We start from the raw sequence: 27,881 nt of genomic DNA, 5'->3' as shown, positions 1-27,881 counted from the left end.
TGTATTGTTTTGTTTAATTTTTTTTTCTTTCTTTTGTAGTCTTTCTTTTGTAGTCTTTAAAATGTTAATAAATATTATTTTTTTAAAAAAAACACAGAAACTTTTGTATGTAAAAAAGAGAGAAAAGTCTCCATGTTCTTCAAAGTTCTGTATCCAAAGAAGTGGCACTGGATCTGATACAATCAATACAAGAAAGGCTTGCATTTTTAGGACTGAGAACATTTATGGTCTGGCAACTCTGGGAAGAGGAGGGCTTTTGGATGAATTTTGTGGGAACACATCCAACAAAGACTCTTCTTGTACCTTACATACTTATTTTGGCATAAGCTTTCATGGATCCTGTGGCTCTATGGACCATGGCCACTGCTAGTTATCAACTATTAAGAATATCCATCTTTGGACTTACCTCCTCACTAACTCTTAAACCATTATTTTATTCCCAAGACAAAAATGTATTCTAAAATGTTTCCATTTTTCCAAAGCCATATTAACTAGATGGACCCCTTGAGATTCACCAGAAAAAAAGTTGCAGGTTGCCTTCCTCAAGTACCCAATTACTCAAATCCCCCCTACAAATTTCCTAAAAAAGCAATTTTGAGAAAGGTCAAAGAGTGACCAACACAGCAGTATTAAAATGGCAAGGATCCCTGTAAGTAACTAAAATAGCCTGATTTGTAAAGCTTACGATGTAATGAATTATGGAAAATGACTTGTATATTGCATATAACTAATCAGTTGTCTTCATTGTGAATGAATGGGCTCAGTGCAATGGGCTCAATCACACTTGGGATGATGATGAATTAGGAAATAACGGATAACATACTGCAATATTCCTTCAGGAATGCTACTCATGTTCAAAGAGAAAAAAATGCAACACAAAGAGTCCTTATAATCTCAATTTATATGGACATGGATCAGCCACTCAGTGTTATTGGTATCCCCGCCAGTCCCATCAAAGTATATTCCTGCTGGTGGTGTTATTATCAGTAACAGCAGTGGGGATGTGTTTGTCCTTGACCAGCACCCAGCATGCAGATTTCCTGCTGCTTATTTTTCTTCTTCACTTACCCACTCTCAGTTCACCGCCAGCAATCACAATACAGGCTGCGCTAAGTACATTGCTGGAATTTGATGGGAATTCCAGTGTGCCCTGGATATAGAGGCCTCGTACACGAGGAAGAGTTGTATCCACAAAGATGCTTCTGCCTGAGAAAGAGGGAGGAAAGGGAGGGAGAAGCCTGTGACGCCTGTGGTTTCAGTTCAATAAAAACACTTAAGGAAGCACTCTGCCTCCAACAATCTTCAAATTTGAAATGAAAGAACGTATAACACAGCACGAAGAAAAGAGATAGAAGATCTTCATAGCTAGATATGAGGTGCTTTCTTGAGCAGCCCCTAATACTGTTCAAATAATGACCTACCTGCCATGACAATGAAGAGTAATGGGGGGATGGCATACATTTTAATGGAACGCTGACCCAAAGAGGATCAAAAATGCCCTTTGCTGTTGCTGTGTGACTTTAAAAGGGAAGTGGGCAGGTGCTGGCTTTTCCTTCTCACTCTGTGCATAGGATACCACGGTGTACTTGTGATGGCTACCCCTCTCGTGCTCACTTCCTTCCTCAAATCACACACAACAGCATCTTCATTGTTCTCAGGCTCATGGCAAGTGATTGTCTATATTTTCAATCCAGACTTCATGCACACTTTAATCTCTCCTAGCGAAACTAATTGGTTTAACAGTACTTCAGTGTGCTGGCATTGCAGTAGGTTGGTGTTAAGTTGCTAGAGAAAAGCAGCAAACATTTACACACACACCAAAATACAAAGATACCTGGACCATTATTAAGAGGCTTTCAAAAAACGATGCATACTGCATTCAGAATCTCAACATACTACTGTATCACTAGCTCCTGCTGCTACTAAAATAACAGATCTAATTTAATTAGTCTGTAAATAAACACATGAAAATTCTCCCTTGATCTCTTTCTCCCAGTCAGCAAAGAAATTCAGTGAAACACTTGCTTGTGAATGCAGCTTAAGGGAATCAACATATTTTTTTAAGAGACACAAAGCGAAAGGATTGGTCTTCATGCTTCAGATGAGCTGCCTGTGTTTCTTCCACATTGCCTGCCACTGAGCTCCGAAGGATGAAAAAGTTACACAACAAATCAATCTGTTTTGTCATTCAGACACCACATTATCATCAGGTCAAGTTACTAGTCAAACAAACAGTGGAAAACAGATGGCTCCAAAGTGAATAGAAGGCCTCTTTTCTCTCCTTGTGCTATAAATAAACAAAAGAAGCAGAGGTCAAGTAGATTATGAATGGAGGCAGAATGGCCAAGTATCCATAGCTGCAGTTTGAATGACAGAAAGGTCATTTGGGTGAACTCTATCTATGTCATCTACTGTTACTTTATTAACAAATAATTCAAACTTCCTTTTTTTAAAGCAAGATTTTTTTTCTATGTTGCACTCTGAAAAACAACATAGAAATTGTTTTTTGCTTTAAAAGGAGACCATTTCTAACCTCGGGGCATAATTTCAAATATTCAAAATACATTTAACCCTCCACTCTAAAGACACAAATCAGTAATTTTCAGACTATTGACAGGGAAACTCTTGGGGAAGTTTATCCAAAACTCCTCAATGAGAAGACGGACAATTGCAGATGTTTCTCTGAGAAATAGCTATTTCCCCAGGATGTGCAACCACAGCAGCATGTTGCTGTTATCTGGAGCACACTCTCTGCTCACGTGGGACAATAAAGTGAGACCCAATTGGTCTTTAAGAAAAGTTCCACACCAACTCATTGTGTGCGTCCCAGAATGCACTCCCTAATCTCAGCAACACAAGCGGGTTTATTGGTAGACAAGTTAGTGCTGAAAGATTTCCCTGGAGGAAGAAAGTGTGAGAACTACTGATCTAGGTGACCACAAAACTATGGGGTTGGTGTAGTACATTGGAATGGGGAAACACTTCCAGGGCATCCTCGGACACCTTTGGTATTAGAACCTATACCTCAGAAGTACAGAAACTCCCTAAGAAGGGGTTACTGCTCTTCCCACCTCAAATAATTCTCACTAGACCATTACAATGGAAATTGCCCAGACCACATTCATGCTGGCACCTCATTAAAAGTGTGAACCATAGCAACATTGATCATTCTTTCTTTACTGTTGATTTGCATAGGTTCTTATCAAATGCACTAACAGAAAGCACTCCTGCTTATGCAAGGCAAGGTACTAGATTTCCATGGGTCCCCTTCTACGCTCCCTCAAGCTGCTCTTGAGATTTGAAGAGCCCCCAGGAACTCTGCAGGAGCTGGCACAAAGAGCTGCAGTCCTGGTGGAAAGCAAATGCCACAAGCAGAATAATTTCATGCTAGCACAAACCAACCACTGGATAAAATTCAGTAAGTTGACATAATACAGAAGATACCTTGCACAAATTGACTTGGAAATCAGAAAATAATAGTGTCACAATAGTACACAGAAGCATAGGAAGGAAAGCCATTGCAGCTAAATTAATTTGGGGGAGCTAACCTAAGACAAGCATTTTTATAAAACATTAGCTTAAATCCTATTTTTTTTCCTCACTGAACAGAAGGAGCTTGCATTTACAGAATAAAAACTTAAGTTCCAAGTCAGTAAGTGCATGCATAACATAGTCCGTGTCATCCTAGAGTGTATACTTCATCTAGTTCTGTTACTAATTTGCTAAGCCACATATCCTTAGAAATAACTGAGCCTCTTTTTTTTTAAAAAAAGTACTAATTTCCTATATACCGTAATCACTACTGTTTGAATGTGACCTTACATCAGCAACACAGATTTGTTTATTGTTAACTCATCATGCACAAAAGTAGTTCTGCTGGTGAATGAATGAATGAATGAATCTGATCATCATCATCCACAACAACTAAGGGGCATAACCAGAATGGTGAGACCACAGTCACTCTGTTTTATGTGGTGTTGGAGTGATGCAGAAATATATTCAACAGAACAGCAGAGGGCTCTATTGTAGAGCTAAGCTCTTTCCACACTCCTTTAGGAAATGAAAAAAACTGAAGCATCTTATTCACATCTTACAACATACATCTATTTGTAGCATTAAATAACTTGGGGCCAAATATTGCATACTTTAGGTCATATAAACCTTGGGGAGAAAGGTCACGTGTGACTCATCTCTTTTCTCTCCATCCACTCTACACTACTTAATCAGCAAATGCTAATACATAACGAAGAAGGATACCACTCCAATATCTAAATTGATACACCATTCATGCATGCATGTTTTTTGTCTGGAGAAAAGTTCAGTAATGACACAGCTCTGGCATAAAACAAAACTTGCTAATGATTCAAGTAATGACACAAAATCCCTTTGATCAAGACTCTTGCACTAGAAAATGCCATAAATATACCACCAAGTGGAAATCAGGAACAACGGAAGCATTATTACATGAGATACAGGGCTCCAGCATTCATCTCTTCAAACAGAAAAACTTCAAAGCAAATCAGAATCAGAAAGAATAAAAAAAAGCCCACTAACAACAGAGCAGATTCCACCACTAAAAAACAAAACTGCCGCAGGCTACATGATATCATATCTATACAACATACCATTGCTAGAAATTATAACATGCTTTTCTCTCGCACACAGTATTAGGGGTGCATTTCATTTGAACTTTGCATACAAATGTGAAAGCAGAAAGGAGAGCAACTGCATTTTGTCTAGAGCGAAGCCTGTGTTCATGCATGGCCTAAATTAACGCATCCCTAATTTCTGCACCTCACATAAGAAGCACTCTGGCACATGTTAGGCTTGTCTATTGTTTTGACTCCTGGTGTGGAAAACAGAATTCTTTACACAAACACACAGTCAAGAAAAAGAAAAGTGGGGATTCTTAGGAAAAGAGTAAGTTAAGAGAGAGAGATCAGCTACAAAGAAAATTAAAGGAGTCAGGCAACACACATCCAAAAAGAAGATTAGAATGTGGCTTGCAAGAACTGCAGAGTATAAAATGAAGATTTTAATATCTGATATCTTTCCATGATCTTAGATATTAAAATCTTCATTTTATGCTCATGGTATGAGAAAGGGTTACAAATATTTTTACCAGAGGGCTACAGAATGAAAAAAAATGCATGTTCTAAAGCATGAATGACTTAACTTTTAAGCAGTACACTTGTCTTATTTATATTTGCCAATTAAGTATTTTGCTTTGGTTTCATTATTCAGTCCATGGTAGTGTTGCTTCTTTAAGCCTTTTAAAATTAGGTTTATTCAGAAGAGCTCAGGACTAAACTTCCAAAAGGAAGTTCCTCTAGGTGTGAGTCTGAGGTCTGGGAATATTTTTTTTTTTTGAGACTTTGACTAAAGCAAGGAAGTCAGTGACCCTCTTTCTGGCGACTGTTCTGAAAGGAAGAGGGTTTCATCCATATTAACCTCTTTAGAGGGCAAGGGGGTTGCACCCATAGAGTGTTTCCATTTTTGCATTCTTAGATCAGAGGTGGAAGTGAGGAAATTTATGGTCCTCCCAATATTGTTGGACTCCATCATTGGTCATGCTGGCTGGGACTGATGAATGTTGGGGCCTGACATGTGGAAAGCCACAATGTTAAGTATGGTAGTTTAATTCACTGAAATTCTAAATGCTTGTATGCATTACTATGTGTTTAAATTTGATTGGTTAGTAAATGAATTCTAGCGAGTTCTCTAGTAGTTCTCATGTGATTGGATAACGTTGGTCATATGGGGGTATCTAATGAAGGAGAGACTCCATTTTATGTGAAGTGTTTTAGAATCCACTGTGAACACTGCTACGTTGAATAGAGTGTTAGAGTGCTTCTTCTCTGCCTGAAAGAAAGAAAGCAAAGCTGAAGGATGGGGAAAAGTGGAAATATCATATAGGAGCTTTAAGGCATGGCTTAACAGAGATCGAGAAGGCTGAGTGCTGAGCTCTGGAAAGAGAGGAAAATACAGTTGTTTGGAAGTTAGAAGAAGAGACTGTAGGCCCATGCTTGGAGAAGCATGTGCCTGCAAATATTATGTTTTAATTTATCTATAACTATAATTTTCTGCAAGTAAAGTTTTTCAATGTTAAGTCTGGATATCTGTTTAGTTTCCAAAGAAGGGTGTCACTCATATATACAATTTGAGCTTCTTAGCTGCAATTTCGCTACTCTTACTTCAACACACAAGTATCCCCACCCTATCTTAGATGAACCAAAGCCCTATCCCCTTTTGGAATATGAAAAAGGAGAAATTGTGGGTCCATTTATCAGCATAATAGAAGGTTGTTAGGAATAGCTGTGGCATAATTTTGCTTACCTATTAGGGCTGTAACAAAAATGCCAGTGATTAAATTGCAGGCATTATGTCCTGAGAAAACGTGTATATATGTATTTATGTTTGTAGAGACAGGGAGAGACAGTTTGTCATGGGAGGCAAGAAAACATGACAAAGTATGTGGAGGTGACAAACATTTAATTTTAAGGGTCACAGAATCACAGAGTTGGAAGGGCTCCCGAGAGGGGTGTAGGGGTCATATAGACAAGCCCCTGCAATGCAGGAATCTCAACTAAAGCATCCATGACAGACCTTTGCTTTAAAAATCTCCAAGGAAGAAGAGTCCACCACTTTCCAAGGGAGTCTGTTCCACTGTCAAAGGGTTCTTACCATCAGAAAGGTTTTCCTAATCTCCTTTCTCATAACTTGAATCCATTGTTCCATCTCCCATGTGAGAGCCTTTTAGCAATTTGAAGGTGTTTATCATGTCTCCTCTCAAATTCTTATTGACAGTGGTGCCCATCTTGTGGAATGCCCTCCCATCAGATGTCAAGGAGATAAATAACTATACAACTTTAAGAAAACATCTGAATGCAGCCCTGTATAGGGAAGCGTTTAATTTTTGATGTTTTATTATATTATATTTTTTGGAAGCCACCTAGAGTGGCGGGGCAACCCAGTCAGATGGGCAGGGTTCAAATAATAAATTTATAGTGATTATTTTTATCATTATCCAGACTAAACATACCCAGCTCCTTCAAGCACGCCTCATAAGGCTTGGTTTCCAGACCCTTGATCATTCTAGCTGCCCTCCTGCACACATTCCAGCTTGTTCAATATCCTTCTTAAATGGTGGCACCCAGATCTGGACACAGTACTCCAAGTGTGGTCTGATCAAGGCAGAATAGAGTAGGACTATTACCTCCCTTGATCAGAACTCTGTATCTCTGTTGATGTAGCCTAGAATAGCATTAGTCTTTTTTTGCTGCTGCATCACACTGTTAAGCTTATGGTCTACTAAGACCCTCTAGAGCTTTTTTTACATGTACTACCGGCAAACCAGGATAAAATCAGGCAGGCTTCAGAATGCCTCTGGGCAACCTGACCCAGCTTTTCTGTGCATTTATTTATTTCTCCCATGCTTCTATGATTTTTCTCCTTATGCCAGACTAACTTTCACATCAGACATTTTCTACTTACCAGGCAAAATGATGACGTCTTGATCAGTTGATGGTATGCTCTTATTGTAGCCACCCCAGCCCTTTGTCACACCATCCCAAGACTCAGAAAGAGACCATCTCAGAAGAGGTGGAGGAGGAGGAACTGGATCTAGAAGCAGGGCATATTACTATAAACAGTGTCTCTTTAGTACCTTATAAGCATAACCAAGGTGCGTGAATAAAGATGCTTATTCCTATTAAAACTGATCATTATATTGGTTTCAACTATCAAAGCATTTAATACATACCATTCATAACAGCACAAAAAGAGTTAATCACAGATTTATGTTTCTCATGGACACATATTCACAACTAAAACAGATACTTCCCACCAACCAACAAAATCACAGCATTTGAAGAAACAACAACAACACCCACATGCACATATAACTACTTTCCCAATCACTCCATCTTAACAGCAAGGAAAATACTTCAATTTTCCAATGTGGTCTTAAAGATCAGAAGATCTTTAACTGCGAAAATTGAAAACAAATTAAGAGAGATTTTCATTTTGTTAAAAAGCACAAATATGCTCATTATTTTTAGTTCAGTTTTTTTCAAAATGCAATGATTTTTACTAATTTGTCATGTCATCAAAAAACATAGCACAACACAATGTTGCTTTTTCCTCTTTTTCGCCAGTCTGGCCCCAACCCTATAAGGCGGGATAGCTCAGTTTGGAGGATGAGACTTAGGACTCAGCCACACTGGACTAATTAAAATGTTATCTATGCTTTATAAACATATGATACTAGATAGCGCTGTGAAGCTGTGATCTGTCCCAATGAGAAATTGCATTGAGAGCTTTTTTATGTATAGCATTTTTAAAAATAGAGTTTTCCAAATCAGTATAGATCCAGCCTTAATCTCAGACTTGTAGGGCAAAAGATTCCTGCATTGGACTAGATGATTCTTGTGGCCCCTTACAATTCTACAATTCTATGATTTGCCTTCCTAAACAGTTCTGATTTCCCTGAGTGCCTGTTAGAGAAGGGCAGGAGTAGCGTTGAGGTGTGGGAGATGTCAACCTAAAAAAGCATTCTTACTTCAATCTTCAGCCAAGAGCAGCTTACAGGTCAATTTTAAATATCCTGGGTGGTGGAAAGTAGACTTTTCTCCTTTCAAAATTATTCTGTACAGAAAGACTCATGTGCACAAAAATGTATTTCCGTGTGCACTTGAAGCCTAATGCACTGGAATAATTATCTTTAAAATAGTCTGAAGTTAAAGAAGGCACCATTCTTCTTTTTTTTAAAAAAAATTACCCAAGTACAGATATTAGCCCACAAAAGCACTGCAGATAAACATTTTTAGTGGTCTGAATAATCCCACACCTTCAACACATACCGGGCACTGGTAAAGGGAGCATGACTTCTGCTTCTAATGCCACTTGGATTGGGCCTTGACCTGTAACTAAATTTCAGAAGCCAACAGTTTACAGATAAAACTGACAAACAAATTAAAGTAGGCTAAAATATTATTCTACGATAATTTCCAATTGTAAACTTTGCTAAGCTTCTCAGTTACTGAAGGCATTTCACAACCAGTTAAAATAATCCATGGATTCTTCACCTCTGATTTTTTTGTTCAACTGTAGACATATGCATTAAATAAACAATTAAATACAAGTACAAACAACCAAAAGGAAAGAGAAAATTTCACCCTCTGGTCCCCGTTGCTCCAAGGTAACCATTAGCCCTCCATTTGCATTAGAAATTTAGCGGGAAATGTTCAACTTTTTTGTTCAACTACATTCCAGACTATTTAATCAATACATTTATAGATTCCAATGACCAATTCGGTCCTCTGAGAAACTGTATCTACCAGAGACAGACAGTGAAAAGCACATAATTTATTTTATATTATATTAAAATATAAATATATTAAAATATAAAGGTATCTCCAGCTGAAGGCTCTTGGAAGATAAAATGAAATCATTACTGAATAATTACAGAATTATACAGTTGCAAGGACATATCACTAGGCAGACCTCCATTTTAAGATAGGATCTCCTACACTCAAGGCACCATACAGCAATTATCTGATGCACCAGATATTTATAGGAAACCTCAGTTTTAGCCTGTTCCATTGTCTCCCTATGGATCTTCTTTCATTGCTAAACTGCTGGTGTGCAACCATGTTCCAAATCCATCTCTCTGTAGCCAAATATATTGCAATAAAAACCAAACTAAATACAATCAACACTGTGGGATCAACTTCTTTTATTTATTTTATTATTTTATTTTCTCAGGCAATGGAAGTTCATAGAACAGTTGTATATACTCCACACTATCATCTATGCCAGTGTTTCCCAACCTTGGGCCTCCAGCTGTTTTTGGACTACAACTCCCATCATCCCTAGCTAGCAAGACCAGTGGTCAGGGATGATGGGAATTGTAGTTCAAAAACAGCTGGAGGCCCAAGGTTGGGAAACACTGATCTATGCAAAGAAACAAAGGATCCCAATGCAAATTTGAGTGCCTCTTCACAAAATACAGCTTTAAAACCCTATGGTCCAGATAAAACCAAATAAAGGAGTGGGTAACAAGTACCATCAGTTTCCTCTCTGATTTTGGGCTTTGTTGGACACCTGGCTGATTTATTATTATTATTATTATTATTATTATTATTATTATTAAAAAGTCTTCTTTTAATTCAGCTTTCCCAACCATTTCCCCCTCTTCTAGCTAGGATTTGATGCATAGGAGCAGCCATAAGTTCATCAACTATGTGGTGACAGAAAACTTTGCCTGTGGTTATTAGAAAAAGCTAAAACTTGGATAAATGACCACAACAAACACACATAAACAGCAAGCCAGACTATTCTATTCAACATTAAGTGGTTCAACATATATCACATGAAAAAATAACATTGAAAGCTTTTAGAAATCATTGCCAAATCTAAGGAACTGTCAATGGTTTATGTAGCGTTTCATGTTCAGGTAATCTATAACATGCTTATTGAGAGAATGCAACCAGGATACCACACACTAAGACTTCAAAGAAACAAAATGAGTTTCGACCAAATCTAACCAAGTAAACCATTAATAGATTAATTTTAGCTCAACAAAATAGATGGGATGGAAAGTGTCTACTGTCCTCCAGTACGCTGCATTACGGGATCCACAACACAATGACTATTTGGTCAAAGGGTGGCTTTTCAGCAGGCACCTAGATGGAAAAGTCATGTTACGTACTGCAGGTTTTTAGGAGGATGCTAGACCAAAGGGTCATTGCATGAGTCTATTAATTGAATAGAAGATGCAAACATACCAATCCACATACAGCACCTCAGTGTTTCTGCTACCTAGGTTCACCATTTCCACTGTAATTATAGAATATAGTGATACATGAAATCAATCTTCATGGGCAGTTCTTTTCCACTGGGTATTCCACCGAGAGCTAGAGTGGTGTAGTGGTTACGAGTGGTGGACTTGTAATCTGGAGAACCGGGTTCGCTTCCCCGCTCCTCCACATGCAGCTGCTGGGTGACCTTGGGCTAGTCACACTTCTCTGAAGTCTCCCAGCCCCACTCACCTCACAGAGTGTTTTTTTGTGGGGGAGGAAGGGAAAGGAGATTGTTAGCTGCTTTGAGACTCCTTAAGGGGAGTGAAAGGCGGGATATCAAGTCCAAATTCCTCTTCTTCATCATCATCTCACACCCAAACTACAGAAGATAACAGCAGTCTCATGTCTGTGTAGATGCAGGACTGATCTAGTCATGTTTAAGGCAGGGGTGAGCTGCAATTATTTTATTTTATTTTATTTTGGTATTGCTTTTATGGTCTTTCCAGTTTTATTTTATATATATGACACACTACCTTGATATTTTACATGAGTTGGCAGCATAAAAATAAATAAATCATGTTGAAGCCCCCAAAGGGCATGTGAGATAGGGACTCTACCCCTCTTGCTGCTCTGCCTGTTGAACTGCTGGTCCCTCTACTGGGCTCTAAGGGAAAAGCAAATTTGTGGGGCTGCCTTCCTGCTCAGTCTGCACTTTAAATCATGCATCCCACTTTACATGTTTGTGAAAAGGCACCTTGAAAGACGTGTCCTGCTGCCCCTGTGATTTATAAAGTAGGCTAATACACCAGTTCACAAGAATGCCTTGACAACGTTCCTTTACAACATATATGTAAAACAGATTTAAAATCTTACATTACAGCTATAAAAATGAGAACATTCAGACTCCAACACTGAAGATTCCATCCCAGTACTGTCCCTGGGACATGGGGAGGGGGGAGGCAGAACCAGACTCAGCTGCTAACGAACACTTTCTTAATTGAGAGCTTTGAAGAATGTTCTCTGAAAACTCTGCATGTCAGGAAACTCTTTTTGTGGTTTATTCATAATTGTGTAATGTTTTTTGTTTTTAGTGTGGCTTGGTTAAGGCAGACTTACACAACAACAGATCGATGTACAATGAGTGAAGTTAGTCAGCTTGCTTTCGATATCAGTTTGGGTTTTGTTTCCACTTTGCATGCAAAAAGGGCCCTGACATTTCAAACTTAAGAAGGCTCACGGTCCTTCCCAGAGCACATCAGGGTGCGATAATATAGAGTATAAGCAGCCCCTGCTGCACTCCAGGATGGCTTCCTTCAGATGTCCAGCTTTCTGAATCACAATGTATTTTCTTTTAACTGTGTCATTCAGACTGAAGCAAGAAAAAGAGTGTGTGAATTTAGGAGCACGCCAGTGAATGAGCTGGCATCTGATATGTATTTATTGACATTAAATTTTGGGTTTAATGCACTCCTGCCACTCTCCAACAATTCACTCTAAAAGGCTTTTAACTGGCACAAAAGGAGAGGGTCAAAAGTAAGTTGACCCCTAACAGAATGTACAATTATTAGAGAAGGCCAGGACAAGAGCAGCTGCTGGAACCCCACTGACATCGGAAAGTACTTCCAAAAGTCTGGTTATTAATAATACACCCAGGTTCCCCACCACCACCACCTCTACAAGGTCCCTTTAGCTTCTCTAAGAAGAATTATAGCCCTCCCTAGCAGCTGCAATAATTGTGTTCCCATTGTTGCACAGACCTCCCCTCGACCACCCCCTACAAGTGTCCATTGTTGGGGCAGAGTCAAGTGATTATATGCTCTGGCTGATACGGTTTGAGCCCAGCTGCCTAACTGCTGACACACGAGCACCGAAAGGGCGGGGGACCCACGTCTGCAAGACGGGGCTCTAACATGCCAGACCTTTTACATAAGTCAAACAGGAACAAATGATGCTTTATGGGTCCTGCTGATGGAGCAACCTCCTCTTTCTTTGAAGTGGTGGCTGCTTATAGGCTCTTACAGCTTTTCCTCTTCAGCCCAAGCAAGCATCCTCCTTTTGATATGCTACATGCTCATTATCTCTGCCCCATTTAATGATTTTTGATTGAAAGGTGGCAGCTCAGTTGCCAAGAGGATCGTTAAAGAGGCTCCACAGAGTCAGGCCTACAATAAAGGCTTTCCTTATGCAGTGGCCTAAATTTGGAATTTCCTAACAGCGTGTTCTTGTTCTTTGTGGCAGATAAGGGCTGAGCGTGAAATTCTTAATTAAGCAGTAAATAGTGTATGGGGTGTCAGCAGATGCAGCCTGTAGCCATGGAGACTAAGTCACATGAACATGAGAGCAGACACTAAACAGGGAGCCCCGGGCTTGGAAGTGAGTGGCAGCTCAAGAATCCTACAAAGCTTGTAAACGGGATTAATTAGTTGACTAATTATTTCAGACCATTAATGTAACTTAAAAATAAAGCCAGTTTCTAATATCGTAACAAGGGGAACTCCAAGGATTAAAACACAAAACTGCCCTCTTTCTTCATTGAAGGCTCAAACAGCCAAGACCAGCAATGCGACAATGCAGATTTCCTACAGGACATTGCAAAAAAAAAAAACAGAAACAAAGCAAAAAGAAAAAAGACAAACCCTTCTCAACCTTTCTGCCCTAAAGAAGTTCTGTGAAGCCAAAAAGTTGGTATATCCTTACTGGCGGAAGTCAAGAAATCTAAACAGTGGCTAAGGTGAAATAGTTTTCGGGTGCTGGAAACAAAAGCTCCCTTTGCTTAGTCCAGGGAACGGGCCCAAAGATCTAAAGCTGGAGAGCCAGACACTAACTGCTCCTTCCTAGGGTTTCATCTACTTCTCCCTAAGTGCCAACATGTGACCAAAGGCGTCAGATGGTCTTTCATGTCCAAAGAACAAGTTCAAATGCTACCAGCCGGATAGTACAGAGTACTTGTTTGTGGATAGGTGGGAGACTAGTGTCCAAGCATTACCTGACCACTGGGTAGCATGGGGTGCCAGAGGGCCCATTGTCCTGGGTGCTTAATGGAGAGGGGCGCACAAACCAGCCGCCCCCCACTGAGATCCCCATCATACAGCTGGGGAGGGTGAAGAGTACCCTCTGCACCTCGCCTTCCCCTGCCCCCACTTTGTGCACCAAGAGATCTTCTACCTACAAAAGTGAAGAATGGGCAAAAACTTAGGGCATGGAAGCAGCCCTCAGGGGCAAAGCTTCCACCTTATGGGCCTTCTTTAGAGTTGCACACTTATTTCTTAGTATGTTGCACAATGCCCAGTTGCTTGGTAAGATCGGTTATCAGAGCTTCCTTAATTAGTTGGGGGAAATCCAGAAATTGCACAAGCTGCAGGGAGATGCTGGGCAAACCCACTTCCAACAGCAAGGGGCAACAGGAGCGCCAAATGATTGGTCTGAACAATGGGGTTTATTTTTGTGTCTTTTGAAAAGAGCAGCACCTCCGGGCCTTTAGTTGTTCTGGTTGAGACATTTGTCACTCTTTAAGGACTGGGAAGTGTATATCAATCAAGTCCTCAGCCCAAAATGACACAGTCCCACAAAGATAGACGCAGGAATCCAAGATGACCATTGCTGCCTGCCCTCACCCAGAATTTGTCTCACAGGTTTTCTAAATGCAGAGTCCATTTGTGTGCCACTTCTGCCCCAACAGAACCCAATACAGGTACCAAGTTGTGGGCGGAGTGTTCAAATGCACGTTTTCCAAATCAAGTTGAGTGACGTGCTCTGTGCTGTACGCCACAGGAGAGTGGGTGGCAGCCTGGTAGTAGCCCCTTCTGCTAAGACCTTCAAGTGCCTGTCCATCAATCTCACCATCCCAATAAGTTTAGTCTTATTGGCAGTGGTGGTGGGAGATCAGGGTCAGGAAACAAGATTTTTAATTTAACTGAGGAGGAAAATGGAGAGCTGTCGATCTAGAGGAAATAACTGAATAATGGCAGGTGAGAGATCAGAAAAATCTTGAACAAAAGAGCCTAAAGGAAAGAGCTGCACTTCCTATGCAAGGAAAGGAAAGGAAACTGGAGAAAGAGCCTCAGGGAACTGCCTAGTATTCATGTTCATGTCTCATGTCCTTCCATATCTCCTGTGGGGGTTGTTAACCCAGTGTTTTCAGGAGTCACAGAATCATAGAATCATAGAATCACATAGAATCATAGAGTTGGAAGAGACCACAAGGGCCATCGAGTCCAACCCCCTGCCAAGCAGGAAACACCATCAGAGCACTCCTGACATATGGTTGTCAAGCCTCTGCTTAAAGACCTCCAAAGAAGGAGACTCCACCACACTCCTTGGCAGCAAATTCCACTGTCAAACAGCTCTTACTGTCAGGAAGTTCTTCCTAATGTTTAGGTGGAATCTTCTTTCTTGTCCTCCTGTACGACTCTGGGTAACTCCTCCCTCCTAACTTACTTCACACAGGAAATCATCATCATCATTTTATGTGGCAGGAGAGAAGTGATAGGATGTTTTTTTTTGGGGGGGGGGGCTCTGCTGTCCCAAATGGAGAGTGTCATGGATGAGGAGTTACATGTGATATCCCTCACCACTACCTGAGCTTGGGGACAGCTGTTCCTCCTCAGTGAGCAAGCTGGTTGAAAACTCCCAGTTTCAGAGGAATCCTTAAAGTAGGGGGGGAATATGCATTTGTTCTTACCTAAATAAGTTAACTTCCTTTTCTCCCAATTGAAAAACCAGTCACAGCCTTTATTGTGCTTATGTGAAGGTAACGACAGGAGTGGTGATCCTTTCCGTGTACCACAGGTCACTGTAACATTGATGTGGGATGATCGGACTTCATGTTCCAGCAATAAATAATTCCCAACTGTGAAATTATCGAACGTAGCAATATACTAGAGAGGAAAACATAAGAAAAATGCATACTTTTACAATATATTTGTGTCCAGATTTTGTCTGGAGCTTAACAGGAAGGATCTAAGACATGAGGAACATTCTCTAGACCCATAGTGCCACTATTAAATGATTTCATATAGGCTTCCCTAACGCAATGGTCTGTACATACACCTCTGAACTAGCTATGGCAGGGGTCGGCAAGGTTTACCTCACCTGGGCTGGTTCACTCCAGTGGAGATCCCTCTGTGGGCCAGTTAAACGACCCCCATGTTCCGCTTGTGGCCCATGGGCCTTAGGTTGCCTTCCCCTGAGCTATGGGAGGCCTCTCATTATTAAAATGAAAATACACATAGCCTTTTTATGTCTCTCTACCAACAAACTTGCCCTCTTCATAAGAAAGATAAATACCAGGAATGGGCACAGAAAATCTCAATATACATGTTGATCTACCCACACGTTGTTGTTATCCCTAAGAAACATAGAAAATAATAGGATATATTTATCCGAAAGTCTTCAAACTTACACGAAAAAGGGCCCTGTCCTGGCTTCTGGTCCATAATTCACTCCTGACTTCTGCTCAATGATTGAAACTAAGACCTCCATGTCGAATCTAACTATGGACCAACATAAACTTATCTCTACTCATAAACTCTTATCCCTAATTCTGTAACAAATTATTGTGTTATACATATCTTTATGAGTTTGAGTTTGAAATCTCTGTTAGAGTTTGTAATATCTATCTGAGTTGTAATCCTTGTCAGAATACATACTATTGAATGGATTAGTCCTTGTTATTATTGACTATTGACTTGTGAGCAGGGACCACTCCCACTATTGAAACTTACCTTGGCCTGAGTTCTTGGTGTGCTTTTTTCTTGGTACCTTCACATTCCAGACATCAAAGCAAGTGTCTGCTAAAAGTGAAAGCAATGCCTCTAATCTTAGCTTAACAACCTAACATGAGGGCAGGATGATGGAGAAAACAGCAGAATGGAGAGAACGTGCAGAGGGAAAGCTCCGTGGTGACTGACAGGTCTATGTTTCCATCAAAGGGAATGGTTTCATCAATGCTCTCCAATCCAGCAGTGGACAGTAAGGTGGGACTGTGCCACTCCCTTGACCTCTGTCTGGCTATGAGACTGCAGCAAACCAGAATGGAAGGAGAGAGGGGCACAGAGGTCACATGACCAACTTAGCACCACCTAGTTCAGTGGTACCTCTAGATATGCACTCCCCTGGTTGTGTATATTTCAGGGTGCAAATGCGGCAGGGTTTTTCCGGGTTTTGCCACACGCACAAGTGCACAAGCACTCTACGCACCGCACGCATGCACAGAAGCACTAAACCGCACTGCACGCATGCGCAGAACTTGTACCTCCGGTTGCGAATTCCTTGGGATGCGGCCAGAGCTCCGGAACGGATCCCGTTCGCAACTGGATGTACCACTGTACTTTACGGAAGGGAGCTTAAGGACGCTTTTGCTTAAGGACGGACTACCTGCTTTTAACCAGATGTTGGATGGCCATCTGTCAGGAATTCTTTAGTTGTGAATCCTGCATTGCAGGGGGTTACACTCAATGGCCATTGGAGTCCTTTCCAAATCTACAATTCTATTAGTCTAAGCCGCAGTGTTTCCCAACCTTGGGCCTCCAGCTGTTTTTGAACTACAATTCCCATCATCCCTGACCACTGGTCTTGCTAGCTAGGGATGATGGGAGTTGTAGGCCAAAAACATCTGGAGGCCCAAGGTTGGGAAACACTGGTCTAAGACACCAAAATGGAGAGGTGGAGATAGACTTGTCTATAGTGAAGGAGCTCCAACTTCCAATAAGAGGGAATGATTTTTACCTGGGAAGTAAATACCTTTTTGTTTAGCTCAGCCCAAAATAAACTTTAATGGTGCTTAGAAAAGAAAAGACCCTGAATCTATTTGTCTGTAATTTGGCAGGATTCCTACCTAGGGACATTCCCATTTCTACAATTTTAGTGCAAACCCAATCTTTTGAGCAGTGTGCACCCCTAACAAATGTACCAATATGAGTTATGAAGGGGAGGGAATTGTTACCTGCAGGTTTTCACTCAGCAGAGGGTTGTCGAATGACAGACTATAAGTCTCCTGATCCAAAAGAAGAACCATCCAGCCATTTGCATTTGACAGAGTGTCAGAGACATAACTGACCATGGTTGTCTTATTGCGACTATCAGTCACTTTTAAATTATAAGGACAGATCGGGGCCTTTCTGAAAAACAATTAAGAATAGTCACGTTTCATTGTCTAATAGCTACTGTTATTTTAGAGGGCTTATTAGTTTGCCATTGACTTTCAAAGGCTAATGACAGCTCAGATGGCATAAAACGTAGATACCATATTTTTCTGTGTATAAGACTAGGTTTTTTTCCCTTAAAAATAATGTCAAAAATTAGGGGGCGTCTTATACACGGATAGTGCCGAGGGTGGACTGGCGATTGGTTGTTGTTGTCTTATAGACGGAAAAATAAAGTAATAGTAATAGTAATAATAATAATAATAATTTATACCCCACCCATCAGGCTGGGTTTCCCCAGCCACTCTGGGCAGCTTCCAACAAAACACTAAAATACAATAACCTATTAAACATTAAAAGCTTCCCTAACATGGGCTGCCTTCAGATGTCTTCTAAAAGTTTGGTAGTTATTTTTCTCTTTGACATCTGGTGCAAGGGCGTTCCACAGGGGGGGTGCCACTACCGAGAAGGCCCTCTGCCTGGTTCCCTGTAACTTGGCTTCTCATAGTGAGGGAACCACCAGAAGACCCTTGGAGCTGGATCTCAGTGTCCGGGCAGAACGATGGAGGTGGAGATGCTCCTTCAGGTACACTGGGCCGAGGCCTTGAGGGCTTTCAAGGTCAGCACCAATACTTTGAATTGTGCTCAGAAACATACTGGGAGCCAGTGTAGGTCTTCCCATTTCCCAAAATTTGTCTTCTGTGCAATTGTTGCATCAAATATTTCAGAGAGCACACTTCCGATGTACTGAACTGGTTCTCTAGCCTACCTCCCTTTTAGACAAGTCTCTCCTCTGTGAACTACTAGTTCCTTGCTGTTGCAAGGAGCTTCTCACATGGCTCATGCTGTAGACCAGTGGTTCTCAACCTGTGGGTCCCCAGATGTTGTTGGACTACAATTCCCACCATCCTTGAGCTCTGGCCTTGCTAGCTAGGGATGATGGGAGTTGTAGTTCAACAACATCTGGGGACCCACAGGTTGAGAAAGACTGCTCTAGACAGTGTTTCTGATAAACAAGGAGCAAAAATCGAGGCTCAGTGTCAATAGACTTCTGTGGTTTCACTGCCCAAAACTATGAGTATTTGACAGTATTATTTGCAGTATAATTCTTGTCCATCTCTGAGTATCCTCAGCAAAATGGAAAAGAAAGAAATGTAGTCAGTTCAGCCTCCCTTGTTTGGTGCCTCCAAATAAATCTCTTGGTTTAATCCTTGAAAAGATAACAATACGCTCCCTCCCTTTAAAACATGCAGGTTAACCGTGAACTGGAAATGGATATCAGAGTCTCTTTCCAAACAATGATTCTGTTTTTATACACTGTCAAGCTAGCACCAAAATAGAACTACCGGTACTATATTGCCCACATAATTGAGCATTCATGCAACCATAATTAGCACCATTTTAATTTGCCCTAAATAGCCAGTGATTTTCACTGTGCCCTAAATAGCCACCAATCTACCTCTCTTTAATGTTAATGGAGCAGAGTAGGGCACGAGTATTTGTAATTCAGAGGAGCTGAGGGAGTCTGCATGGATCATTAAGAGGAGAGAGCGTTCATTACCAAGGGAGGAGGGAATCTCTCTAGGAACTGATCTTGTCTTTATGCAAAGGAAACCAGGAAAAGGCAACAGCCATAAGATGAAGTTAACCCCTGCCTCAAACAGCCAGGAACCTTTCAAAAATTGTTAAGAACAAAACCAACTTATGACTTATTGACAACACCAAATTTTTACATCCATGTAAGTTTCAGTTAAGAAGCAGCATGCTGCAAAAATCTGGCATGACTAATAGATGGACCTTGACAGCCTTGGTTACAATTTGCCATCATGGTTGTATAAACTGTTATGTAATTTAGCTCAAGTGTAGTGTGCAGAACTGTTGAGCATAAACGGCCCACAAAGGATTTGCTAAACCATTCAGCATCTCTGAGTAGAATAAATATTAAGTCTCCTGTTTATGTTTACCATTAGCTTACTTATCCTAAGGGTGTCTCTCTCTGAGTCTCTCTTTGTATTAAGGAAAAACACACTGCTTGGCTCTAAATGCTTTTGGTTTGGTACCTTTGTGAAATATTCTACTGTAATCATACATCTCTAGAAAATGAAGCAAGAATTAAAAGGCTGTCTTAAAATAGTGCTGATAATATGAACCTCAATACTGAAATCAATTGTTTCACCAAGTTAACCTGATATTTTTGTTAGGCTATTGATGTTCCGTTCCACCTAAACAGATGTGTGGAGCTGTTGTATGTCACATGTCTGTTTACATTCCAGCACAGCTTGCTGGGAACTTCCATTTGTGTAAAGCTTTTGCTTTATGCTGTTTCTTGCTTGGACATGAAGGAGAGCAGACATGTTTTCTTTGTCCTGATCTATGCTGAATAAACTGCTTGTAAATATGCTTTACATATGCCTCTGTATGCCCTTCCGTCGTGAAGAGTTTGTTATCTCTGCTGGCTTGCGTGCTCAACTTCTGAAAGGCTTCTGAATCTCTGAGTCACAGTTTTGATGCAGAACCAAGGACTGGAGTTCGATCGACAACCGGCCAGTGGGCTGGAGCCAGCTGGGGGCCTGCCAATTGCCCCCGTTCCCTTGGACGCATCCCAACAATTTTAGCCCTCCACCCACCTCCACTGAGCACATACACCAGGAGCAGTTTACACAGAGAACACCTGTTTTGCACATACAAATCCAAACTGGATCCTGCTGCATGTGACTGCTGCCAGCAGTTTTCAGAGACATTTGCCAAGGCCTTTGTCTGTTCTGCAAGAGTTAGTAGCTCCATCTTGACTCTCACTTTGCGTAAGGCTCAGCTAGGTCTGAAGCAGTGCATGCTGGAGCTTGACAGCAGAATGTCTGCTCTGCATGCAAAAAGTTCTATCTCCAGCCACACCACTTTTTGCAACCCTTAAATAAGGATGCACTTGTTCGCATATGGGAATCATGTAAACGCATAACTGGGCATTCCAGGGGACGTCAGTCTTGGGAAAGAGATGTTCTTTGTGTATGTGCATACATTCCTCGATGTGGCATGTACTCTATAGAGCAGTCCACATCTTTCCCCAATCTCCCATCTGAGAGCTCCTATGCTATATGAAGAACTTGAGAAAAGAATGATACTTACAGGCCAATAGACATACGGTGGAAAGTAACATTTCCATGGCAAAGACTGCCACTGGCAACTTGACTGGCATTGACACTCGGCAAGCAGGAATCTGGAAGCGTATCCACAGAAGGGAGGAGAAAGCTCCCCCTTTGCCCTGTGATTGTGCCATCTAGATCTTTAAGAATCGCACAATGAGGAAATGGGAACGATATCCAATTTGGGGCATTTAGAAGTAGCACTTGTTCAGACCTCACAGCAAATCCGCCTGTAAAGTAAGAGAGAAATACGGTCTTGTTGCTAATAACTGATGAACAAGCTACGAAATCTGATTCAGTCAGGGAGGGGCCAGAATTATTTTGGGATACTGAAAGAATACAGTTATATATCATTGCTTACTTGTTTATTAATAACCTAAAGGCATGTATTACTTCATACTGAAAATCTATGACATATCCACTGTTGGTAACTAGAGATAAATGTATTTGGAGCATGGCATTCGCAATGAAATTGACATTGTGTGCCTACTCAAAACTAAGAGTGGGATTTGCCCAATGAACCCTGTCCGTGGATGGCCGGCCTGCACAAGGACTTCTGCTTATGCAATGGGGCTTTCTCCTCTCTCCATCCCCCATGCCCCCCAAATTGGCTTGGGAGGGGTTTGAGAGAGCCCTCCCCCCGGAACAGCCCATAGGGGGGAAAGAGAAGGGTTGTTCTGTCTGAAATGCTTGCATTGCTGAGACATTTGTTATCACGCCATGTTGGATTTCTCCCTAAAGCCACAGTTTCATTGAAATATAGCATGCTGAAATGATGCATTTAAGGATAGTTGGTGTTCAAATTATTTATAGTCAGCTTTTAATGCTGTTTATGAGTGTATGCTATTTTTATGGGCAGAACAACATTTATAAAATATACAGTATTTCAGAAAGCCGGATTATGGGCATGATCTCAGGACACTGCTTATGCCCCGTTCATCAAATGCTGAGGTCTTATTTGAGGTGGGGCACAGAAGATAGTACCTCTTTAGGGTAAAATAAACAAACATTAAATAGGACTTTGTGCAGGCTGTCAGTCTGTACATAGTACAGTTTGTAGATAGTACAACTCCATGTCCCTTTTCTCATTATTCTGTTGCCCCATGTTTTCTGCCTATTTTATGAAGTTGCATTTGGATCAAACTGGACACGACCTTGATTGCATGAAGCCAATTCAGTTGAGCTCATGCAGGATCAGAAACACAGGGGATGGGGGGGGGGAGTTGAATCCTCTCCCCTCCAAGGCTGCTATTTGCATTGGCAGGGAAACCTCCACTGCCACCAGCATGAATTCCCTGCGTGCTGTGGTCACTTATTTGACCCTGCAAGGAAGCCAGTTCACAGGCACAGAACAGTCCACATTTAAATCCACCACCACATTTTTGTTTTTATTTTTATTTTTGCACAGAAAGCCTATCTTACCTTGACCTCGGTAACAACCAGAACAGGTGGCGATTGCAGTGCAATTGGGAATGTCAAAATTCATAAAGGTTGTATTTGAAATCAATAGTTCATGCCTTTTGGGAGTTTTCAGTCCTGCCTGCATACAAGTTCCATCCTGCAAGAATAATATAGAAAGAGACTATATTGTGATATAGCTCCAGCGGTTTCTTTTATTCATTTCATAGGAATATAGAATTGTAGAGATGGATGGGACTCAAGGGTCATCTAGTCCAATGCAGAAATCTCAGCTAAAGCATCCATGACCTCTGCTTAAAAACCTCCAAGGAAGGAGAGACCACCACCTCTCATGGGAGTCTGTTTCACAGCTCTTACTGTCAAACAGCTCTTACTGCCAGAAAGTTCTCTTGATGTTTAGTTGGACTCTCCTTCCTTGTAACTTGAAGCTATTGGTTCAATTCCTACTCTCCAGAGCAGGAGAAAATGAGCTTGCTCCATCTTCCATGTGATAGCCCTTGAGATATTTAAAGATGGCTAACATATCTCCTCTCTCTCTCCTCTTTTCCAGGCTAAATATACCCAGCTCCTTCAACCACTCCTCATAAGGCTTGGTTTCCAGACCCTTGATCATCTTGGTTGCCCTCCTCTGCACACCTTCTACCTTCTTAAATTGTGGTGCCCAGAACTAGACACAGTGATTTGCATGTCCAGAAAGGCTCCAGATTTTCAGCTTCCTCTCCCAGGTCCTATCTCAATTATCCTATGTTTGATCCTGTGTTCTCTGCTTTCTGTCTTCTTCTCTCACGCCTCAGTTCTCTCACTTCTATGCAAATCTTCACTGAAATCATTGATTTGTCCCGTAGCTCATACTATGTCACACCCATTCTCAGCTTCCACCACTGGCTTCCCACTTGGTTCAGTATCCATCTCAAATTCTGTGTCCTTCACTATTAAGCTCTCCATGCTCTTCCTGCCTTTAGGCCCTTGTGAAAACGTAAGTTGTGCAAGAATTGAAAGTTGTATCTTTCACAAGTCATACCTATAGACAGGAGGAGCTATGCACTTTTTGAGTTGCTAACAGCTATTAAACAGAACTACACATGCAACGGTAATTTTAAGTTCCAACAGTAGGCAACATTGTTCTCTGGCCTTGATGGAAGTCATCTCCCCCCCCCCCCCCCCAATTAACTTGCTGTGTAAAGAGCAGAAGTACAAAAGGACAGAAGTAACAGCTGGTTTAAAGGCATATTTTAAAAATAAAAGGGCTGGCTGAGTGGAAGGTTTAGCCTTCTTGTTAAATTAATGTCATAAAGTTTTAATTGATGTTAAAGAGACATCATTATTAAAGGATAGAATTACATAAATTAATATGTAAATTATGACAAGACAACTCTTTATCGTGAGATAATCGAAGATAATCACACCCCCAGGGTGCTGTAAGGAACAAAGCATAGCTGAGTGCTTTAAATCTCTTAACAAGTATGGGGTGGGGGGGCACTCAAGTGCTCTATATCCAGCGACAGTAAAACAAAACCAAAAGGCCGTATCTTAGATGTACTGGAAACCACCTACCAAAGATTTCCATGTGTCTTCTTGTTGCTCACCCCACTCTACCATTCTAATCTCTCCTGGCTCCTGAGCTTCTTTGCCTCAGTTTTCCTCACTTTCACAAGGAATATTGTTTCTTCACCATCTCACACTCCTAAGGCTCCCTGGGCTTACACACACACCTGCACACACCCTTACACACAGCTTATGGAAATGAAACAAACCCAGGTACTTGAAGGAGCACCTCTCCTGACATTGAACCATATTAAGAACTTTGGGTTCTACTTCTGGGAATGGTGTGGCTGGCAAAAGCTATTAGTTCTTGGGGACCTTTCAAGCAGAGAACCATAACTGGTGCAAGCCACTACAGCATCCCTTTGCTAGTCACCGCTGTTCAGGCAGCTTGCAGACGGAGATGTGTGAAGGAAAAGGGCAAAAACATAGGGTCCTCCTTCCTTCTACAGTCTCTCTCCTCCACTCTCTGCAAGCCACCTCTCCTCTCAGTTGGTGGGGCACCTTCTCTGGGTTGGGCCCAGGGATAGAGCACATGCTATGGACAAACAGGTATGCAAAACAACAACAACATCCCTCATATTTTTTATACTGACATAATTCAGTTCCTGAAATACTTGCTATGAATAAAAAGGGATTCTTGCTCGCTAGCCAACTGTATTTGTGCAACATTGGCTAACCTTTTACAGCAGCTTCCAAACACATTCTGTTTGAGACACAAATACCCTGCACTCCCTTAACTGTTGTTACTCAGAGTTTAATAGGAATCTGAGTGGCTTTTGGTTTGGTCTACTTGTGGAGAGGGATTTCAATACAATACAATAAATAGTTAACAACAGATACATAGTTTTCCTCAGCTTCAAAGCAGCGGATAAAGATGAATGGATAAGCCCTCACTATGCCACAGGGAATTATTTTCTGTTTTACAGATTAGAGAATTGAGACAAAGAGATTAAAAATATTGCCAAAGCAATGAAGGAAAAATTAGAACCAAACATAAAACTCAGACAGACTCTGGATGAGAGAGCAACTGTCTTCTCTATTCGCGTCTTTCCTTATTAGTTCTGCAATAGTCACTGGGAGACATTGAACATACAAAGTACACCATGCCTAACTTCATAAACCTATACATGTCTACTCAAAAGTAAATACCACTTACTCCCATGAAAGAATAAGGCTACAATCCTATACACATTTATTAGAGGGTAAAGCGCCATTAAACTTAGCCATAAGTCAACTAGCAACCATGGAGAGGGCAGTGCAAGAACCTACCGTAAGTCTCATTACAGCTCATTCACATCACACTAAACTAGACAGCGTCTTAAAAAGCAGAGACATCACCTTGCCAACAAAGGTCCGTATAGTTAAAGCCATGGTTTTCCCAGTAGTGATGTATGGAAGTGAGAGCTGGACCATAAAGAAGGCTGATCGCCGAAGAATTGATGCTTTTGAATTATGGTGCTGGAGGAGACTCTTGAGAGTCCCATGGACCGCAAGAAGATCAAACGTATCCATTCTTAAGGAAATCAGCCCTGATTGCTCACTGGAAGGACAGATCGTGAAGCTGAGGCTTCAATACTTTGGCCACCTCATGAGAAGAGAAGACTCCCTGGAAAAGACCCTGATGTTGGGAAAGATGGAGGGCACAAGGAGAAGGGGACGACAGAGGACAAGATGGTTGGACAGTGTTCTCGAAGCTACAAACATGAGTCTGACCAAACTGCGGGAGGCAGTGGAAGACAGGAGTGCCTGGCGTGCTCTGGTCCATGGGGTCACGAAGAGTCGGACACGACTAAACGACTAAACAATAACAACAACAAACTATTTTTTAGCTTGACATCTAGATATGACTATAAAGTCTGACAACAGTGCTGAGAAAAGACCTCAATATTCCCCCAAAAGCTGTTTTTTTTCTAACTTTATTGCCCTTTTAGCTCTTTAAGTTTGTTTCTTTGATAGCCTCTGAAAGTGGAGGACAACTTGAGTTCTTACCTTCTCATTCAAGTGACCAAGTAGTAAACTATTGGCAACAGAGGTGTTTCCAAGACTTTCCACAATGTCAATTCCAAAATATTTGCAAGAAGAGATGTGGAAGCTCCGAAGCTGTAGGTTGCTACAGTTAATAATCTGTTAATAATAAATATTTTAAACATTAATACATTATTACAAAGGAAATCAACAGATAAGGTAAATGAATAGTTGTCTGTGCTCCATAAGACACTGCAAGAAGACAGTGACCTCTCAGGCCTTAACAAAAATTATGAATTTACCAATCACCTAACCATTAGTTACAATGGTGTGTTTTTATTCTGGCCACACTTTATCACGTGGCATGAATGAATTACTGGTTGACATTCCACAATTTATGCTACAAGGGACACTTAACTATGATTATTTTTTCCAGTTTTTATTTATTTTAATTGTGAAATAGTTAAATCACAAAGTCTTCGTATTTACAAAATGAGACACAAAGATACATCCATTGGGTTAACATAATTCGTAAATTATTATTATTTAAATGGTAAAATTAGCATTATACTTAACTTCCATATGGCTCAATTTGTTTAATTTTTAAATTCCTGGGGGCCAGCGACATCATCATAAAGTCAATAGCCCTGGTGGAGGGATTAAATGCCACTGCCACCTAGCTATGATGATGATGTTCCATCTCTGAGCCATAATAAATACCGCCCAAGGTATGTGAAATGAGTATGAAGGAATGCCATGCTTCTACAGGTAGCTTCTACAGGGCTTTGGCTACAATTGTATTGTCCCAAAATAGCAACAGGCGTGACACAGCAATCTTGAGCCCTTACCCAGCTGACACAGTAATTTATCCACCCTGCCTTCCTCCCCTTTTATCTTATTCCTCATCTGCTTGATTAACAATGAGAAACAAACCAGAAGACTGGATTTTCAGTACGTCCACACAGGATCAAGACTGCAATAGCAGAGACATAAAATACATGCCCCCAATAGTTACCATAAAAAGGGGAAGTATATCTGTTTGGTTTTTTTAATCAGCCCTGAGTGCTCACAAGAAGGACAGATCCTGAAGCTGAGGCTCCAAGACTTTGGCCACCTCATGAGAAGAGAAGACTCCCTGGAAAAGACCCTGGTGTTGGGAAAGATGGAGGGCACAAGGAGAAGGGGACGACAGAGGACGAGATGGTTGGACAGTGTTCTCGAAGCTACCAGCATGAGTGTGACCAAACTGCGGGAGGCAGTGGAAGACAGGAGTGCCTGGCGTGCTCTGGTCCAGGGGGTCACGAAGTGTCAGACACGACTAAACGACTAAACAATAACAAATATCTCTTTTTGAACTTTGTTTTTTTGTTCTGTTTTGACTTAGGTCTCCTCAGTTTATTATCATTTATTGTAAACAATGAAAATTATTGATAAATTGTTGCACAACAAAGTTACAGTAGTTGGAGCCAATGAATATTATGGTATATGTTGTAACTCTGACTCCCAGTAGCCCCAGCCAGCATGCTCAATGGACAAGGTCTCAAGGATGATGAATTTGTTGTCCCAAACATGTCAAGGGCACCAGGTAAACTACCCCATTACTAAAGTGTTTCAGAAGACTTGGTGGTGGGGAAGCAAAATATTATGGTTATCCTACCTTAACTCCACCTTCACATTGCCAGGCTGTGAAGGTTTCGAATGTAACAGGTAATGTGGTGTTTACTCTTTGAGGATGATATTCTGGGTATATTAGGAGTCCAAAGCTGTTTAAATTGAAATGAACGATAATGGCTTTATAACAAAACATTGAGATGGGAAAATGTGTAGATATAGGAAGGATGGGAGAGAACCCAGTTTGCATTTAAAGA

The 27,881-nt window shown here is 41.1% G+C and overlaps 1 protein-coding gene across 1 annotated transcript in view; it reads right to left on the bottom strand.

Moving 5' to 3' along the window:
* Positions 1 to 27,881, bottom strand: part of PKHD1 (PKHD1 ciliary IPT domain containing fibrocystin/polyductin) — a gene marked incomplete at its 5' end in the record, with an annotated part of 233,235 nt that overhangs the window by 92,837 nt on the left and 112,517 nt on the right. Inside the window, 9 exons of the mRNA XM_079971281.1 lie at positions 1,069 to 1,206; positions 7,495 to 7,623; positions 8,856 to 8,927; positions 15,484 to 15,679; positions 17,746 to 17,920; positions 21,068 to 21,314; positions 22,507 to 22,642; positions 26,038 to 26,172; positions 27,671 to 27,776. Coding sequence (XP_079827407.1) covers positions 1,069 to 1,206; positions 7,495 to 7,623; positions 8,856 to 8,927; positions 15,484 to 15,679; positions 17,746 to 17,920; positions 21,068 to 21,314; positions 22,507 to 22,642; positions 26,038 to 26,172; positions 27,671 to 27,776 — 1,334 coding nt within the window. The remainder of the gene's footprint in view (positions 1 to 1,068; positions 1,207 to 7,494; positions 7,624 to 8,855; positions 8,928 to 15,483; positions 15,680 to 17,745; positions 17,921 to 21,067; positions 21,315 to 22,506; positions 22,643 to 26,037; positions 26,173 to 27,670; positions 27,777 to 27,881) is intronic.

Source organism: Podarcis cretensis (genome assembly GCF_951804945.1).
Source record: "Podarcis cretensis genome assembly, chromosome: 3".
NCBI classification, from domain to species: domain Eukaryota; kingdom Metazoa; phylum Chordata; class Lepidosauria; order Squamata; family Lacertidae; genus Podarcis; species Podarcis cretensis.
Note: the sequence above shows the minus strand (reverse complement) of the source record. Positions and strands in the feature narration are given on the sequence as shown.